This window comes from Diadema setosum, chromosome 12, assembly GCF_964275005.1.
Source record: "Diadema setosum chromosome 12, eeDiaSeto1, whole genome shotgun sequence".
NCBI lineage: Eukaryota > Metazoa > Echinodermata > Echinoidea > Diadematoida > Diadematidae > Diadema > Diadema setosum.
The window spans coordinates 30,959,409-30,978,923 of NC_092696.1; the positions used below are offsets into that span (position 1 = coordinate 30,959,409).

At 36.5% G+C, this 19,515-nt stretch overlaps 1 protein-coding gene across 1 annotated transcript in view; it reads right to left on the reverse strand.

Annotated features, from left to right (window-relative positions):
- LOC140235877 (uncharacterized) overlaps nucleotides 1-19,515 on the reverse strand; it is a 237,445-nt gene that overhangs the window by 23,364 nt on the left and 194,566 nt on the right. The window contains exons 12-13 of the mRNA XM_072315871.1: nucleotides 13,528-13,710; nucleotides 9,731-9,907 (exon numbers count right to left, since the gene is read on the reverse strand). Coding sequence (XP_072171972.1) covers nucleotides 9,731-9,907; nucleotides 13,528-13,710 — 360 coding nt within the window. The remainder of the gene's footprint in view (nucleotides 1-9,730; nucleotides 9,908-13,527; nucleotides 13,711-19,515) is intronic.

The following is a 19,515-nucleotide window of genomic DNA, read 5'->3' on the forward strand; positions in this document are numbered from 1 at the left end:
ATGTTTAAGGATAATTTGATGTTAGAGAAGTATTTACAAGTCTTGTGTAAGAAAGATTATATTACATTAAGTAAATTCAGATGTAGATCTAATGGATTACCCGTTAATAAGGGCAGGTTTGATGCAAACCTGACAGATGAATTGCATTGTACTATTTGTTCATCCGACGATATAGGGGATGAATTTCATTATATTTTTGTTTGTCCCTTTTTCAACAAAGAGAGATTATTGTATTTACCAAGTAGCTTGACGGCCAGTAGACCAAGTGCATTACATATGGCCACATTATTCAATTCAGCTAATGCTTGCCATTTGAAAAAAAAAAAAAAAAAAAAAAAAACTAGCCAAATTTGTCAGAATTATTATGTTTCAGTTCTCTTCAATACCAAAGAAGAAAGACAGTATTTTTGTAGAAAGTAAAGTAGATGTGAATGTTTGTACACGTAGTGGTAGAGTAGTTAAACGTCCTTTACGCCTTGTTTTGTAAACATATTTATTTATATCTGTTATTTTCGCACGTACATGTACATTATCTCTTATATTTTTGTATTCATATATTGTAAATATGTTTGTACTCTCATACCCCGAGAGGGGGTCGATAGAGTCAATAAAATCTTACAAATCGTACAAATGTTTGTAGGAATAACGAACATTATTCAATATCATCAGATGATATTGAATAATGTTCCTTATTCCGAAAAACTTAATTGGGTTCTTTATTCCAAAGTTTCGTTTATCCCAAAATGAATGAAGGGTCGTTATTCCGAAGGTGCGTCAATCTGGTGATGAAATAGGGTTCGTAATTCCGAAAATAAAATATGTTTTATTTTTCAGCGAAATGCGGTGTTGTTATTTTTAAGATAGAATATTTATATAACATTGACTGGCCTCGAGGGAGATACCAGAAAATATTGCCCAAACTGAAAGAATATTGCCCTCGTCTTCGACTCGGGCAATATTCTTTCAGTGCGGGCAATATTTATCTGGTATCTCCCTCAAGGCCAGTCAATATCATAATTATTACCTATCCCCTAGGTAAATTATGAAAATATGTGAATACGGCTATACACTATGATATAGATCAAGCCACATTTGACTACCTGTAGATCATCAACATGTTGAATAATTGAAAAATTGTTCATCAATGTATATCATTCAACTCCAACTATTATGTAGTTGTAACAGGCGAACTTCTGTTTAAATTTGGAGAGTTGCAAAACTGATGGTCACTCTGCAATTATTGAGAACAAATGGATTTAGTCATTGTTTGACGCGTAGTGCTGCGACCTTGTATGAGTTGATTTATCAGCGTTCTTCTGTGGTGCGTGTAACCGACACCCAGCGACGTCCTGGATTGTTTTCTTTTCGTGGTCGATCGGAATGTTTACATTTAATACTCTTTCTCTTCCCACCTCCCTGTGTAAAGTGAATGGCGAAAACCGGAAGATTGCACTGTTTGCACACATTGTTTTGTGTACTGTACGGTAAGTGTAACCGACACGCAGCGACGTGGCGAAAACCGGCAGAGGCGAACGAATATTGCCTGCTGACCTTTAACCCTGCAAAATAACAACTGCTGACCTTTAACCCTGCAAAATATCAACTGCAATTGCCTCGCAAAACTACCTCGTATAGGTAATAATACGCAATGAAATTTAAGGGAAGAGCGCTGGAATACAATTGGAATTTTCTCCCTCTTCTTTCTTTCTATAAAACAACGACAACAACAATTGGAACTTTGCAATTGCATTATTGATAGAAAACGAATATTTCCTCCTCTTCCTCCGTATCCCACCTTTCCCATACACTTTAGCCAACATCGTCATCGGGGTGAACCATTCTTTGCCACATTCACCATTCAATTATCGGAATCAGGAATGCAACAACATCAATATTTACAAAAGGTCACACAAATAAGCAAAATGCTCGGTTTCCCCACCTCCCTGGTTATACCACATATATATGGCCTACATGCTTACATCCTAAGGTCCAAGGAGCATATCAAATAAAGACATGCATGTGAAATGGAGAAGTTTGTCTTCAAGGGATTAAAAAGCAAAAACTACAGGATGGAGACCAACATTAATAATATTGGTTGTGGTGTGCCACATTATAGTACCAAACTTATTTCTGTTCTCATGCTTTTCTAAACTCATTTTCGTTTTGCATTAAATGAGGTAATAAAAGCAGCCAGATTGTGTTCCTTCTTATATATAGGAATAAAAAAAAAACAACAATTAATAGTCTTACGATGGGGTGATAATTGTCTCTAAACATATCATTTGTCATAACCTTGGCACCTGTTTCCTTGTATAGAAAGTTTACTATAATTAGCTATTATGGACGGATCTCTCCGCATATGAAAAGCAATGAAAAAAAAAAGGAGATGATCATCGTTTGAGAATTTGAATTGAGGCAAAATATTCCACAAAACTGATACTTTCCTACATACAAGTGATGAATCTGCAATAAGCTGAAAAAATATATGAGTTACATGGACAAATCTATATCAAATGCTAGAGCTTGTCATTATCTTAATTATGTGAATACAAAAACTGTAAGTCAGAGTCTATTATTGTTTGTAACGTTTGGTCGTTAATTTTTTTTTTTTTTTTGCATGATGACCATGGGAAATGAAGTCTTACAGCTGAATCCAAAACTAAACTGCAACGATAATTCATTATAATTACACTGTACGGTCCATTTGATATATCCCAGTAATGAACCATGTTAATTGCGACTTAAACTAAATCATTATTCTTTCTTGCATAATATACCCATGGATGTTCATAGCAAAACAAGGATTTTTAGGGGGCATAATTGCCCCGAAGCGCATCATGCTTCAAACAATGGCCTTCTGTTAAAGAAATGATTTTTTTTTATTATCATTATTATTATTTGTTTCATATAACCACTTCAGACAAGGTTTTTGTTATCAAATGACTTTATGAAAAATGTGTTGGAAATGAATAGATGTGGCTCTTATCTTTAAAGTGAAGAGCGCGTTCTGAAAGTGAATTTGACATGCGGCGCTGGTCACAAAACTCGTCCCCCTATAGATGCTAATTGCTAAATGAATGGATGTTGGAGCATAGTAGTGGTAAGAAGTGACCTTCCAAAATACTACGGCCAGAGATCAAGCGAGCTATTTCAAGAGATAGAGGATGGTATATGAAGACATCTTTATTCTTATGTTGAGGGGCCACAATACCCCAGCTCACCTATACATCATTACATGCAAGTGTGCTGAATTAAAAAAAAAAAACTTTATTTTTCTTGTGTGGGTTCATACATATCCCGATGTTATTATCTTGGTGATTATCATGTGTGAGATGAAGAACTAAACAATATCATAGAATATTCTTAAGTTTAGTCAGTTGCCGCAATGTTTCCACGAGAGGAACACGATAATGAAGACAAGAACTGATCGGAAGAGCACGTTGCTAATCATCTGTTTCTTTTTTTATTCACTGCTCAACTGAACGTAATCATCAGCAAACACGAACATAAAAATAGATGTACATAACATTATCACATGGGCCGCCCACCCACAACTCATCTCCACATACTAAGTTTTTACATAAATGTTGCACAATACTCCGCTGCACTTTCTTTTTTTCGAACTTCATTTTTCGCTCTTTGGATGCCATGTGTCTTGGGCATGGTGTAGCTCCGTGCATACTAGTAGTGTGGATATAGTGAGTAAATAGGCCCTATCGGAAACAGGATTATCGCACCAGAAAACCCTTCCATGCAGTAAACAGTGCATGGAAATACTCCACGGACAGTGAATGCATGTGATGTATATGGAGAGTGTCCTTGGGACCTCTGGGTGAGGATGCAGGGGTCACTAACATGACCTCTTCCTTATTGCGTAATGACAGAATGATTGCCCTAGCTCACTGGGGGTAAATTTAGGCTCCTCCCACTTGAAGCGAATGTGTCCAGACCCTTTGCCTTCGGCAAAGGCGGCGACTTCGTCGCGGGGCGGCGGAGTCCAGTTGGCAAAGGGTCTGGAAACCAGACTAAGTATTGACTTACATTATTGAGCAATGCTATACGACATGGGATAGCAAAGGTAACATTCTCTATGACTAATTGTCAATGACAGCAGCATGAAACAATGTAAAGCCTAGAGCCGTTTGACAGATGATAGGAAGGTATTTCACTGTTACTGTATGACTCGACGTCCTCGTAGAGTCATAGGCTGTGTTTATCAACTTCCCCTGTTTAACCCGTTGAGGACGAGTACCGAGTATACTTGGGCAGGTGTCTATGGGAAATGCGTGTTGTAGCAAAATCAGTCCGTCCTAAACGGGTTAAACGACTTTCGAAAGCCCTTTCGATAGCCCTTTCGAAAGCCCTGTCCATAGCCCTTTCGAGAGCCCTAAAGCCCTGACTGCCTGTACTATTAATGTGCCGCTTGTTTTCTAAGAAGGGACGGCGAAAAGCAATTACCATCATAAAGACATAATGATCTTCCTTTGAGAGTGACGAGTCATGATACAATGCCACATGAATCAATTGTCTGGCCTATCTGTGAGGCAGCTCCAGTTTAGCACATACTTCAAATATTTCTGAGTGGCGGCTTGAGACATGGGATCAAAGGGAATGAGACTGTTGTTACTCTATTTCCCAAACCTTGTTGGTGAAAGAAACACCTCCTTGTTCCAAGCATATGCGTGCATTACACACAGCTGTATGCACCTGTGTACACGTACTCGTGTGCACTTTACGTGGCGCGTCTTTTCAGAAACCGGAAACGCATGGTTGCGTAACCGCAGTAGGGCGACCTAAAGGGCTTTCAAAACAGCTTTGCGTTTATCAACTTCGAAAGGCTTTTACAAAACAGGTTTCTGATAACCTGTTTAGGAAACCTGTTTTGGATCGTCACAAATTTGGGACTTTCGAAAAGGCTTTCCTAAAGGGCTTTCAAATCAGCTTTGCGTTTGTCAACTCGTAAAAATTCCGTGAAAGCTGTTTGGATAACCTGTTTCTGCCGAGAAAAGGAGTTGATAAACGCAGCAAATATTGACACATCAGTAGCCTTCGCGTTACGGTATATTGATTCCGTTTAGATTCAAATAATGAGTTGTGATTTGACGAATTGCAAATTACTGCTCCACCGCCTTGCATTTTGGGGTCTTTGCCACCGAGGAAGTGATCACAAATACCTATTACATTTTCGCACATAGAGTCGTCCAGTGTCATTCCCCGTCAGAATATCTTTTAGTATCTTTACTCTATTCCATTTTATCGTAAAAGAAGGATTAATTGTGCCGCATTAGCATTGTGAAGTGTTTGGGGGATTCCAAGATTTCAATATAAACTGTACTGTACGAGAAAAAACAAAAACTCATGATCCCGAGCATCTTATCAAATATAGTTTTAACGTTCTGTAATATATTATGATTAGTATTTAGGCCTTATACGCTCCTTTAAGACGTGAAATAGCTACAACTAGTGACGTCGTTGGTTGTTTTTAAAACTTATTTGCTGTAAAGATCAAAGCTCCTGACATAAGCTTTGTATTTGCATCATATGGGCACAATGAATGCACACACACACACACACACACACACACACACTTTGTGAAGCACTTTGCGAATTGTACATTGCAACTGAGGTCCATGCACTCTCGTACGTCCACTACATGCACACATTTAAATCACACACCCCCCCCAAAAAAAATATCCGTTTATCTATTATAATTATAATGCCATTTGTTTATATTCTAAAAAACGTTTACTTTTCTATTTGAGTAAAAAATTATAATTTGCTTATTTGAAGCAAAAATTAACAGAAATCATTACTTTTGTATAGTTCTTTCATTTATTATAAATGAAATGAAATAAATTGAATTGAATTTGCGAAAGTCGTTGTTTGTTAAACCGACACTTGTATGTGTGCCTGTGTTTTGGTAACGATATCATTTTTCTTTTCCCTTCCTATGCAAAAAAAAAAAAAAAAAAAAAAAAAAAAAAACTTCCTGGGAATAGTACAGCGCCACCTGCCCAACGTTACCGAGCCCTCACTGACCTCACTTTCAATTTTCCTCCCTCCCTCCCTCCCCCCCCCCCGCCCTGCTTGTGCAATGTTTGTTTCATGCCAAAAATTCCACAATGAAACTTGTCTGAGAGAAACATTGTATCATTAGTAAAGAAAAGAACGTGTAAAGCACAACCGGATAACGGGGAAAAAAAAACGCAAAAAAAAAAAAAACGCATTGCACTTGATTTCCATACTTTTGTCACCGCATGAAAAGCGTTCATAGTCTATTCTTTCGTTTATATATTGAATTTCATAATACTGACTTTGGAGGATTGGAGTTACGAATAGAGTTATGTCAATATCAAGTAAAATAGGATTGATTTGCTAAAGGAGTCACTACAATACCCTACAATACAGCCTCTTTTTCATCTATATCGAGAAAAGAAAAATCATTCCTCTCCCAACACTGCGTCACTCATATCAATTATATTCAAATACTACATGTACATACCTGACATGATGGTGCTAAGGTGGCGGCTTTTGAGAGCAAACTATCGGGCAAGTAGGCGCATTTCAGTCTGAACTTGGAAAGACGTGGCATAGTACACATCCATTGGACGAAGTCTTCTCCGCCCGAGTGGAGGTTTGGGATATGATCATCATCATCAAGACATATGTCCAGATTTTCAATCTGAAGAAGATAATGGAATCGAAATGTGGAAATAAAAAAGAGGGATTAATGAATGGTGTGAAAATCGCAAGAAGAAATATTTGAACATGAAAAAAAAAAATTGTAGAGGTGTTATACACGTTACACTCTGTTACAAATTAGTGAACTTATACTCTTTGGAAGCTGACAACTAAATAGAATCCGCTCAGTTGTGTATTTGTTACGATCTTCGCAGTGGAAAACATCGAAATAATAATAACCAGTTTCTAGCGTAAATAAGAAGGATTCATCACTTAAAAGAAAAAAAAGAACAAACAAAAATGACAACGTCTAGTATTGAGTTTACATTATTGAGCAATGCTGTGCAACAGGGGATTCTTGTAGCAAAGGTAACATTGTCTGTGATTAATCGTCAATGACAGCAGCATGACAAGTTTAATAATGTAAAGCCTAGAGAAAGTAAACTAATTGACAGATGATAGGAAGATTTATCATTGTTACTGTATGACTCGACGTCCTCGTAGAGTCATAGACACATGAGTAGCCTTAGCGTTACGGTATATTGTTTCCGTCGAGATTCAAATAATGAGTTGTGACTTTCGAATTGCAAGTTACTGCTCCACCTCCATGTTTTGGGGTCTTTGCCATCGAGGAAGGGATCACAAATACCTATCACATTCTGGCACACAGAGTCATCTAGAGTAATTCTCCGTCAGAATCTCATTTAGTATCTTTACTCTATTCCATTTTATCGTAAAAGAAGGATTCATTGTGTCGCATTAGCATTGTGAAGTCGCACAAGTAGCGTGCGGTGTTTTGGGGATTCCAAGATTTCAATATAAAGTGTACTGTACGAGAAAAAAAAAACCAACAACTCATGATTCCGAGCATCTTATCAAAAAGAGTTTTACCGATTTACGATATATCATGATTAGTATTTAGGCCTTGTACGCTCCTTTAAGACGTGAAATAGCTACAGTACAGCCAGTGACGTCGTTAGTTGTTTTTAAAACTAATTTGCAGTAAAGATCAAAGCTCCTGATATAAACTATGTATTTGCATCAAATGGGCACAATGAACTTATACACACACACACACACACACACACACGCGCGCACACACTTTGTGAACGAATCGTACATTGAAACCGATTTCCGTGCACTCTCGTACGTCCACTGCATGCAAACATTTAAATCCTTAAAAAATATCTACCTATTTATCTATTATAATTATAATGTCATTTATTCATATTTATCAAAACGTTTGCTTTTCTATTGGAGTAAAACAAAATACAAAAATATATTTGATTATTTGAAGCCGAAATTAACATAAATCATTAATTTTGTTTAGTTCCTACATTTATAATAAATGAAATTGTTTGTTAACCCAACACATGTATGTGCGTCTGTGTGTCTGTGCTGTAGTAACGATATCATTTTTCTTCTCCCTTCCTATTAAAAAAGAGAGAGAAAAAAAAAAGCTTCCTGGGAATAGTACAGCGCCACCTGCACAACGTTACCGCATTAAGGGAAGGGAGCCCTCACTGACCTCACTTTCAATTTTCCTCTCCCTCCCTCCCTTTCTCCCCCCCCCCCCCTGCTTCTGCAACCTTTGTCTCATGGCAAAAATTCCACAATAAAAAACTTGTCTGAGAGAAACATTGTATCATTAGTAAAGAAAAGAATGTGTAATGCACAACCGTATAACAGAAAAAAAAAAAAAAAAACGCATTGCACTTGATTTCCATCTTTTTGTCACTGCATGAAAAGCGTTCATGGGCTATTCTTTCTATTATACATTGAATTTCATATTGCTGACTTTGGAGGACTGCAGTTACAAATAAAGTTATGTCAATATCAAGTAAAATAGGATTGATTTGCTAAAGGAGTCACTACATTACCCTACAATACAGACTCTTTTTTCATCTATATCGAAAAAAAAAATCATTCCTTTCCAAATATTGCATCACTCATATCAATTATATTCAAATACTACATATACATACCTGACATGATGATGCTAAGGTGGCGGCTGTTGAGAGGAAACTATTGGTCAAGTCGGCGCATTCCAGTCTGAACTTGGACAGACGAGGCATAGTACACACCCATTGGGCAAAGTCTTCTCCCACCGGGGGAAGCTTTATGATATCGTCAAGACGTAAGTCCAGATCTTCAATCTGAAGAAAATAACGGAATCGAAATGTGGAAATAAAAAAAGAGAGATTAACGAATGGTGTGAAAATCGCAAGAAATATTTGAACACGCAAAAAAAAGGGACCATTATATAGGTGTTATACACGTAACTATACGAAGAGTTTGTTTGCAAAAACCGATAAGACCATATTTGTCAAATGGAGATATTAGCAATAAAGGTCAAGAAAAATAAAGAAAATAATAAGGAAATGTTTGCTACTTTTGACCATAACTTCAAAAATGTACCTTTCTATGTAGTGACCAATATATCATTTAAAAGGTATTATTTTGTACGTTATGACGGAGACCGTACTTCAAAATCTTCAAAAATGGACTTATCGCTTCCTTGGAATAGTACAGCGCCACCTGCACAACGTTACCGCATGAAGGGAGCCCTCACTGACCTCACTTTCAATCTCTCTCTCCCTACCTCCCTTTCTCCCCCCCCCCCCCAGCCCACCCCTGCTTGTGCAATGCTTGTTTCAGGGCAAAAATTCCACAATGAAACTTGTCTGAGAGAAACATTGTATCATTAGTAAAGAAAAGAAAAGTATGTGTAAAGCACAACCGGATAACGGGGGAAAAAACCGCAAAAAACGCATTGCACTTGATTTCCATACTTTTGTCACTGCATGAAAAGCGTTCATGGGCTATTCTTTCTATTATACATTGAATTTCATATTGCTGACTTTGGAGGACTGCAGTTACAAATAAAGTTATGTCAATATCAAGTAAAATAGGATTGATTCGCTAAAGGTGTCACTACACTACCCTACAATACAGACTCTTTTTCATCTATATCGAGAAAAAAAAAATCAGTCCTCTCCCAACACTGCATCACTCATATCAATTATATTCAAATACTACATATACATACCTGACATGATGATGCTAAGGTGGCGGCTGTTGAGAGGAAACTATCGGTCAAGTAGGCGCATTTCAGTTTGAACTTGGAAAGACGTGGCATAGTACACACCCATTGGGCAAAGTCTTCTCCCATCGAGGAAAGCTTTACGATATCATCATCATCAAGACGTAAGTCCAGATCTTCAATCTGAAGAAAATAACGGAATCGAAATGTGAAAATAAAAAAGAGAGATTAATGAATGGTGTGAAAATCGCAAGAAGAAATGAAGAGTTTGTTTGCAAAAACCGATAAGTCCATATTTGTCAAATGGAGATATTTGCGATTAAAGGTCAGGAAAAATAAAGAGAATAATAAGAAAATTTGTGCTTCTTTTGACCATAACTTCAAAAATATACCTTTTATGTAGTGACCGATATATCATTTAAAAGGTACTATTTTGTACTTTATGACAGAGACCGTACTTCAAAATCTTCAAAAATGGACTTATCGGGTTTTTGCAAACAAACTCTTCAAATATTTGAACACGCAAAAAAAAAGGACCATTAGAGAGGTGTTTTACAAGTAAATATATGCTCCAAATTAGTGAACTTATAATCTTTGGAAGCTGACAACGAAATATAATCCACTAAGTTGTATATTTGTTACGACCTTCACAGTGTAACACATGAAAATAATAATAACCAGTTTCTAGTGTAAATAAGTAGGATTCATCACTTAAAAGAAAAACAAAAAAGAAAGAAAAAGCACAACGTCTAATATTGAGTTACATTATTAAGCAATGCTATGCGACATGGGATTCTTCATGACACAATGTAAACCCTGGAGAGAATAAACCATTTGACAGATGATAGGAAGGTGTATCATTGTTACTGTATGACTCGACGTCCTCGTAGAGTCATAGACACATGAGTAGCCTTCGCGTTATTCCCGTCTAGATTCAAATAATGAGTTGTGACTAATGAATGCAAATTACTGTTCTACCGCCTTGCTTTTTGGGGTCTTTGCCATCGAGGAAGTGATCACAAATACCTATCACATTTTTGCACACAGAGTCGTCCAGTTTCATTCTCGATCAGAATATCTTTTAGTATCTTTACTCTATTCCGTTTTATCGCAAAAGAAGGATCCATTGTGCCGCATTAGCATTGTTAAGTCGCACACGTAGCGTGCAGTGTTTGGGATTCCAAGAATTTGATATACAGTGTACTGTACGAGAAACAAAACTCATGATCCCGAGCATCTTAATAATAAGAGTTTTATCGGTCTATAATATATTATGACTAGTATTTAGGCCTTATACGCTCCTTTCAGACGTGAAATAGCTACAGCCAGTGACGTCGTTGGTTGTTTTTAAAACTAATTTGCTGTAAAGATCAAAGCTCCTGACATACAGTAAGCTATATATTTGCATCATATGGGCACAATGAACTTATACACACACACACATACACTCACACATTTTGTGAACGAATGGTACATTGAAACCGAAGTCCGTGCACTTTCGTTCGACGTCCGCTGCATGCAAACATTTAAATCACTACAAAAGTATCTACCTATTTATCTATCATAATCATAAGGTAATTTATTTATACTTAACGAAACGATTACTTTTCTATTTGAATAAACCAAATACATTTGCTTCAATATTCGAAGCCAAAATTGACATAAATCATTATTTTGTAGTTCTTTCATTTACTATAAATGAAATGAAATGAACTGAATTGAATTTACTAAAGTCGTTGTTCGTTAATGCCACTCATGTATGTGTGTCTGTGTGTCTGTGTTTTGGTAACTATATTACTTTTCTTCTCCCTTCCTATCAAAAGAAAAAAAAAATCCTGGGAATAGTACAACGCCACCTGCACAACGTTACCGCATTAAGGGAGCTCTCACTGACCTTACTTTCTATCTCCCTCTCCCTCCCTCCCTTTCTTACCCCCCCCTGCTTGTGCAATGTTTGTCTCATTGCAAAAAAAAAAAAAAAAAAAAAAAATCACAACGAAAACTTGTCTGAGAGAAACATTGCTTTTTCGAGTCTTTACCAGCGAGAAAGTGATCACAAATACCTATCACATTATCGCACATAGAGTCGTCCAGTGTCATTCTCCGTCAGAATATCTGTTAGTATCTTTACTCTATTCCATTTTATCTTAAATGAAGGATTCATTGTGCCGCATTAGCACTGTGAAGTCGCACAAGTAGTGTGCAGTGTTTTGGGGATTCCAAGATTTCAATGTAAAATGTACTGTACGAGAAAAAACAAACAAACTCATGATTCCGAGCATGTTCTTAAAAAGAGTTTTACCGGTCTGTAATATATCATTTTTAGTATTTACTGTAGGGCTTTCACGCTCCTTTAAGACGTGAAATAGCTACAGCCAGTGACGTCGTCAGTTGTTTTTAAAACTAATTTGCTGTAAAGATCAAATCTCCTGACATAAGCTATGTATTCGCACCATATGGGCACAATGAACTTACACACACACACACACACACACACACACACACACACACACACACACTGTGTAAACGAATAGTACATTGAAACCAAGGTCCGTGCACTCTCGTACGTCTATAATGCATGCAAACATTTAAATCACTAAAAAAATATCTACCTATTTATCTATTATGATTATAACGTCATTTTCAAAAATACTTTTTAAACGTTTACTTTTCTATAAGAATTAAAAAAAATAAAAAAATATATTTGCTTATTTGAAGCCAAAATCAACATAAATCATTAGTGTTGTTTAGTTCTTTCATTTATTATAAATGAGATGAAATAAATTGAATTGAATTTGCTAAAGACTTTGTTTGTTAACCCGACACATGTAGGTGTGTCAGTGTGTCTGTGTTGTAGTAACGATATCATTTTTCCTCTCCCTTAGAATTAAAAGAAAAAATTCCTGGGAATAGTACAGCATTATCACCGCATTAAAGGAGCCCTCACTGACGTCATTTTCAATCTCCCTCTAGCCCCCCCCCCCCCCTGATTGTGCAATGTTTGTTTCATGGCAAAAATTCCACGATGAAACCTGTCTGATAGAAATATTGTATCATTAGTAAAGAAAAGAATGTGTAAAGCACAACCGGATAACGGAAGAAAAAAACTCATTGCACTTGATGTCCATACTTTTGTCACTGCATGGAAAGCGTTCATACATATCCTTTCGTTTACACATTGAATTTCATAATGCTGGCTTTGGAGGACTCGAGTTACAAATAAAGTTATGTCAATATCAAGTAAAATAGGATTGATTCGCTAAAGGAGTCACTACACTACCCTACAATACAGACTCTTTTTCATCTATATGAAAAAAAAAAAATCAGTCCTGTTCCAACACTGCGTCACTCATATCAATTATATTCAAATACTACATGTACATACCTGACATGATGATGGTAAGGTGACGGCTGTTGAGAGGAAACTATCGGTCAAGTAGGGGCATTTCAGTCTGAACTTGGACAGACGTGGCATAGTACACACCCATTGGGCAAAGTCTTCTCCCACCGAGGAGAGCTTTAGGACATTATCATTATCAAGATATAAGTCCAGATCTTCAATCTGAAGAAAATAACGGAATCGAAAAGTGGAAATAAAAAAGAGAGATGAATGAATGGTGTGAAAATCGCAAGAAGAATGTCATAATGCTGAGGAGGATTGAAGTTACAAATAATGTTATGTCAATATCAAGTAAAATCGGATTGATTTGCTGAAGGAGTCTCATTACTACTCATTTTTTTTTCTCGAAAAACAAAATGCAGTACTTTCCCAACACTACATGACTCATATCAATACTACATACCTTGCATGATGATGCTAAGGTGGCGGCTGTTGAGAAGAAACTGTTGGGCAAGTAGGGACATTTGAGAGTGAACCTTGAAAGACGTGGCATAGCACACACCCATTTGGCCAAGTCTTCTCCCACCGAGGACTGACTTAGGATATCGTCATTACGGCTGCTAAGGCTGATATTCAGATCTTCAATCTAAACAAAACAACAGAATGGAAATGTGAAACTTAAAAACAGAGATTAATGAAAAGGTGTGAAAATGGGAAAGAGGAATAGTTGAACACGAACAAAAGAAACCATTGTAGAGGTTGATCGAAGACTACCATAATATGATGTAAGGTGGCACATCTTCAAGCTATAGACAAAAGATCAAGCTTTATTTTTTTTTCTACTTAATCAACACAGTAATATGATTAAATTGCAATAACACTAACAACGACGTTATTTGAATCAGCATAATGTACTCCCCCGTTTGTTTGCCTGTTTTTTATACATAGGAGTGTATCGACACAATCAACGAGTCAGTGGATGAAAGATGGCTTCGTAATTCCCTACAGTCCGTGTTCCTCATACTTAATGGCATTTAACATCACTCGCTTTTCTACCGTTCTTGGTCAGGTTCGGATGAATGCAATGTATTGCCAGTCATAACGATCCACATGTACACCGAGTGAATCAAAGTAAAAATGATAACATAAAACATAATGGATAAACTAGATGAAATTGTTTAAAAGATAAGATGTGCACAAAAAAAAAAGTTGGGACAAAACTGGACGAAATAGTCGCAAAGTCTCATTGAACAGTAACAAGACATGTGAGAGGAGTAAAGTCGCGCCATATTTTATGAAGGCAATCTCCAAAGTATAGAATATTTGTTGAACATTGTTATTGAACATTATTGTTGCCTAATCAAGAGGAATATATCGTTAGTGGACAATTCAACATTGTAATATAGCTATAAAATGCTAGCAGGATACAACGTAGGCCTACTGGTTGATTTATTACATATCGTTATTCGAATCATCATATTATACCGAATTAACCAGGCTCCACAACTTTAACTGAAAAAAAGTGTGATGAATACAATAGAATGAGAACATCAAAATTGTTTTTCCAGAGAATCAAAACTTTCGAGCAAATAGCCAGTGAATTAAAGGAAGAGAACAATAAAGCAACATTTCTAATGTTTTTTTTTTCTTCTACTTCATCTACAATGTTTGTCTCCACATGAAGTAACTCCCACATAATAGCGCCCTCACGCTGTACATTGATCACTTCTGTCTGTCTGTGACTGCAGTCAAACTCATACAGTGCGCTGCTCCCTAGCAAGCTTCGATCTGGGTTCCTCGTATATAAATCTAATAAACTATCATTCTTATTAAGGCAGTTCATTATGCTAGGTCAACTTCTTTAAAAAAAAGTATATCATGTCGATATGGCTGCCTGAAGTATGACTTCCAAAAACTCATGTTGTCATGATGACATACAAATCAGTTTCCAAATCTGCTTCCTGAAAAAGAATACATGTCAAGGTGACATAAAATTTATCTTGCTGTACAAAAGTCGTTTCCAAATGCATGCACACGTGTACACCTGCAGAGGCACTTACACTCTTTCAACAAGTACCCTTCACAAAATGTGAATGTCGTCTGTACATGAATTATACAGTCAACTCGACCTCACGAGATAGTATATGTCGTTATGGCGATATGAATTATCTCGCTGAATATGATATGTAGTTACAGATGCAGTCAAACCCGTCTACAGGGGCCATCCAATGGAAACAACAAAAGTGGCTGCTATAGACAGGTCTGTGGCCGTTTTTAATGTCAACACTTGCATTGTATCATAGCATAAGATACCGCGTGTTATTCAAGCAAAAACCACAAGCAAATTAGTTTGCATGTGCAGCTATCATATGGATTGTGTGTGTGTGTGTGTGTGTGTGTGTGTGTGTGTGTGTGTTTGTGTACAATTTGCTTCATTTGATTGTTTTCTGGTTGTTGTTGTTGTTGTTGTTGCTTTTTTTTTTTGGCCTATTTCTGTTCTTTTGATTTCTAAAACAACATTTCGGGCCTGAGAAACCGCACTGGTTCGTGCCGGTTTACATGAAAGGGGTTCACGAATGAATGTGAGGGATTGATGATGTGCGAAACTGACATAAGCAACACACAATACCCAGACAAGTGACCTATTTATTCAAAGGTATTTTAATCTTGTTCAAATTCTACGATGTTATTAGGAGCTGTCTTTTTCCTTGTAGTCTTTGTGTAGAGCGACATTACTAGATCCTAGTTCTAGTCAAATGTGTCAAATTAGCGTTATTCAAAAAACGGCTTTTCACGACAAAGAGCTCCATTAATTTTGTCAATCACGTCTGTGTGGTTGTGACTGAGATAGGACTCGGTAGAATGTATAATACGCAATGAAAAATAAAGCCAACGTATATTCATGGCTGATTCAACGGTTCAGCTATTTTTTTATTTATTTTTTTATTTTTTTATTTTTTTTGGTCACTGGCCGCGTTAGGCAGGTGACCGCTATATAAAGGCTCTGATAAAGAACTTCGTGAGGGGGATTTTTCAGTGGCCGCTATAAAGCAAGTGGTCGCCATAGATAGTTGGCCGCTATTTAAAGACAGGTTTGACTGTAGTAAATTACAACTTAAAATACCATTCTACTTGACGGCGAGATACTTAACCTGCAAATGACTATCAAAAAAAGAGATTAGAAATACTACAAATACAAGATATCACACTTGTAACGACCTTTGCATAAAGACGCTTACTTTAATACTTGTAACTTGCTCTTCTTTTGCATAATTGAAAAACGTGTGGAACATCGACGATGCATGTTACGATGAGATAAAAAGAAAAATGTTTCTCCCCGCTCTTATCTTTCTGTTGTGCTATGGTATAGAGTTGATGCCGACGGTGTTTGTTGTTCTCTAAAAATGAGGTTTTTCACATTGATATCCCAAGAGTATCAATTTTTCCAAATTTGATTTTGCAGTCAGAGAATCCGCTTAACATGTTATTTTGTTATTTCTTTTTTTCCTGATATCACACGTTCTTATAATGATAATGCTACCATGTAAACGCACAAGCGATCGTTCCTAAAGCATCAGAGAAGAACGCATATAAATTGTATATTTTGTTCACAATGCATCGCTGCACTTTGTCCCCTCATTCTTCTCTTTCTTTCTCTTTATCGCCACTCAGTGTGTTGTAATTTATATGTTATATTCTTAAAATGTTGTATTCTACATAGACAATAATTTTTGAGGCTATTGTCCTCGTCAAGCGTTTGCTTATGATAATGGTCTCCTGAATTCCCTGCATGAAGAATTGCATAATTTGTCTTTGAGCAATAAATATACTGTAACGTATGTTTGGATAAATGTATGCACAAAATAGTTTGTTTAGTTCCATTTTTTATTGTGTCAGGGAAAAAGTAAAATATTTGAATTAGTTATTTGTTTTAACTGTCAGGTTCAAATTACACTGTACTCAATTAGTTTTTTTTTTTTTTTCAATTGGCTTTGCATTTCATTTATATATGACAAAGAAATTCAGAAATAAAATCAATCAATCAACCCCATTCAGTGGAAAGTGACCAAACTCATTCCTTTATTCAAGTCAGGTGATAAATCTAGTCCTAGAAATTATCGCCCCATTGCGATTTTACCCTGTGTTTCAAAAGATCTTGAAAATATAGTACAAATCAGTAGTGTTGTTTAGTTCTTTCATTTATTATAAATGAGATGAAATAAATTGAATTGAATTTGCTAAAGACTTTGTTTGTTAACCCGACACATGTAGGTGTGTCAGTGTGTCTGTGTTGTAGTAACGATATTATTTTTCCTCTCCCTTAGAATTAAAAGAAAAAATAATCCTGGGAATAGTACAGCATTATCACCGCATTAAAGGAGCCCTCACTGACGTCATTTTCAATCTCCCTCTCCCTCCCTCCCCCCCCCCCTGCTTGTGCAATGTTTGTTTCATGGCAAAAATTCCACGATGAAACCTGTCTGATAGAAATATTGTATCATTAGTAAAGAAAAGAATGTGTAAAGCACAACCAGATAACGGAAGAAAAAAAAAAACGCATTGCACTTGATGTCCATACTTTTGTCACTGCATGGAAAGCGTTCATACATATCCCTTCGTTTGCACATTGAATTTCATAATGCTGGCTTTGGAGGACTAGAGTTACAAATAAAGTTATGTCAATATCAAGTAAAGTAGGATTGATTCGCTAAAGGAGTCACTACACTACCCTACAATACAGACTCTTTTTCATCTATATGAAAAAAACAAATAAATCAGTCCTGTCCCAACACTGCGTCACTCATATCAATTATATTCAAATACTACATGTACATACCTGACACGATGATGGTAAGGTGGCGGCTGTTAAGAGGAAACTATCGGTCAAGTAGGCGCATTCCAGTCTGAACGTGGAAAGACGTGGCATAGTACACACCCATTGGGCAAAGTCTTCTCCCACCGAGGAGAGCTTTAGGACATCATCATTATCAAGATATAGGTCCAGATCTTCAATCTGAAGAAAATAACGGAATCGAAAAGTGGAAATAAAAAAGAGAGATTAATGAATGGTGTGAAAATCGCAAGAAGAAATATTTGAACACGCCAAAAAAAAAAAAAAAAAAAAAGAAGAAGAAGACCATTGTAGAGGTGTTATACACGTTACGATATGTTACAAGTTAGTAAACTTATACTCTTTGGAAGCTGACAACGAAATAGAATCCACTAAGTTGTGTATTTGTTACGATCTTCGCAGTGGAATACATCGAAATGATAATAACCAGTTTCTAGAAGAAGGATTCATCACTTCAAAGAAAAACAAACAAACGAACAAAAAACAACAACAACGTCTAGCATTGAGTTACATTATTGAGCAATGCTATATGCGACATGGAAATCTTGTACCAAAGGTAACATTCTCTATCACTAATCGCAAATGACAGCAGCATAAAACAATGTAAAGCCTGGAGAGAATAAACTAATTGACAGATAATAGGAAGGTGTATCATTGCTATTGTATGACTCGACATCTAATCCTCGTAGAGTCAAAGACACCTGAGTAGCCTTCGCGTTAAGGTATATAGTTTCCGTCTAGATTAAAATAATGAGTTGTGACTTACGAATGCAAATTACTGCTCCTCCGCCTTGCTTTTTGTGGGTCTTTGCCAGCGAGGAAGTGATCACAAGTACCTATCATAGTTTCGCACACAGAGTCCCCCAGTGTCACTCTATACAGGTCAGAGTGTCTTTAAATATTTTACACTATTCCATTTTATCCTAAAAGTTGGATTTATTATGAGGCACAAACATTGCGTAGACGCAGATGTAGCGTGCAGTCTTTGGGATTGCAAGATTTCAACATACGACAGAAAAAAAAAATATCATGATCCTGAGCATCTTATCAAAACGATTTTTCTCGGTCTATATGATAATTGTTTTAATAGGCCCAATACACTCCTTTTTAGACGTGAGATAGCTACAGCCAGTGACGTCGCTGGTTGTTTTAAAAACTAATTTGCTGTAAAGATCTTTCTTTATTTGAGTAAAAAAAAAATACATTGGTTTATTTCAAGCCAAAATTAACATACAATCATTAGTTTTGTGTAGTTCTTTCTTTTATTATAAATGAATTGAATTTAATATAATTGAATTTGCCAAGTCTTTGTTTGTTAACCCGACACATGAATGTGTGTCTGTGTGTCTGTGTTTCAGTAACGATATGCTTTGCCTTATCCCTTCCTATTAAAAGAAAAAGAAACATATTGTGTACACTGTTTACTTCCTGGGAATAGTACAGCGCCATACACCTGCACATTTAGGGATCCCCTGCTGAACTCTCTTTCAATCACTCTCTCTCTCTGTCTCTCTCTCTCTCTCTCTCTCTCTCTCTCTCTCTCTCTATATATATATATATATATATGTTGCGAATTCACGTATTGGCTCCAATTTAACG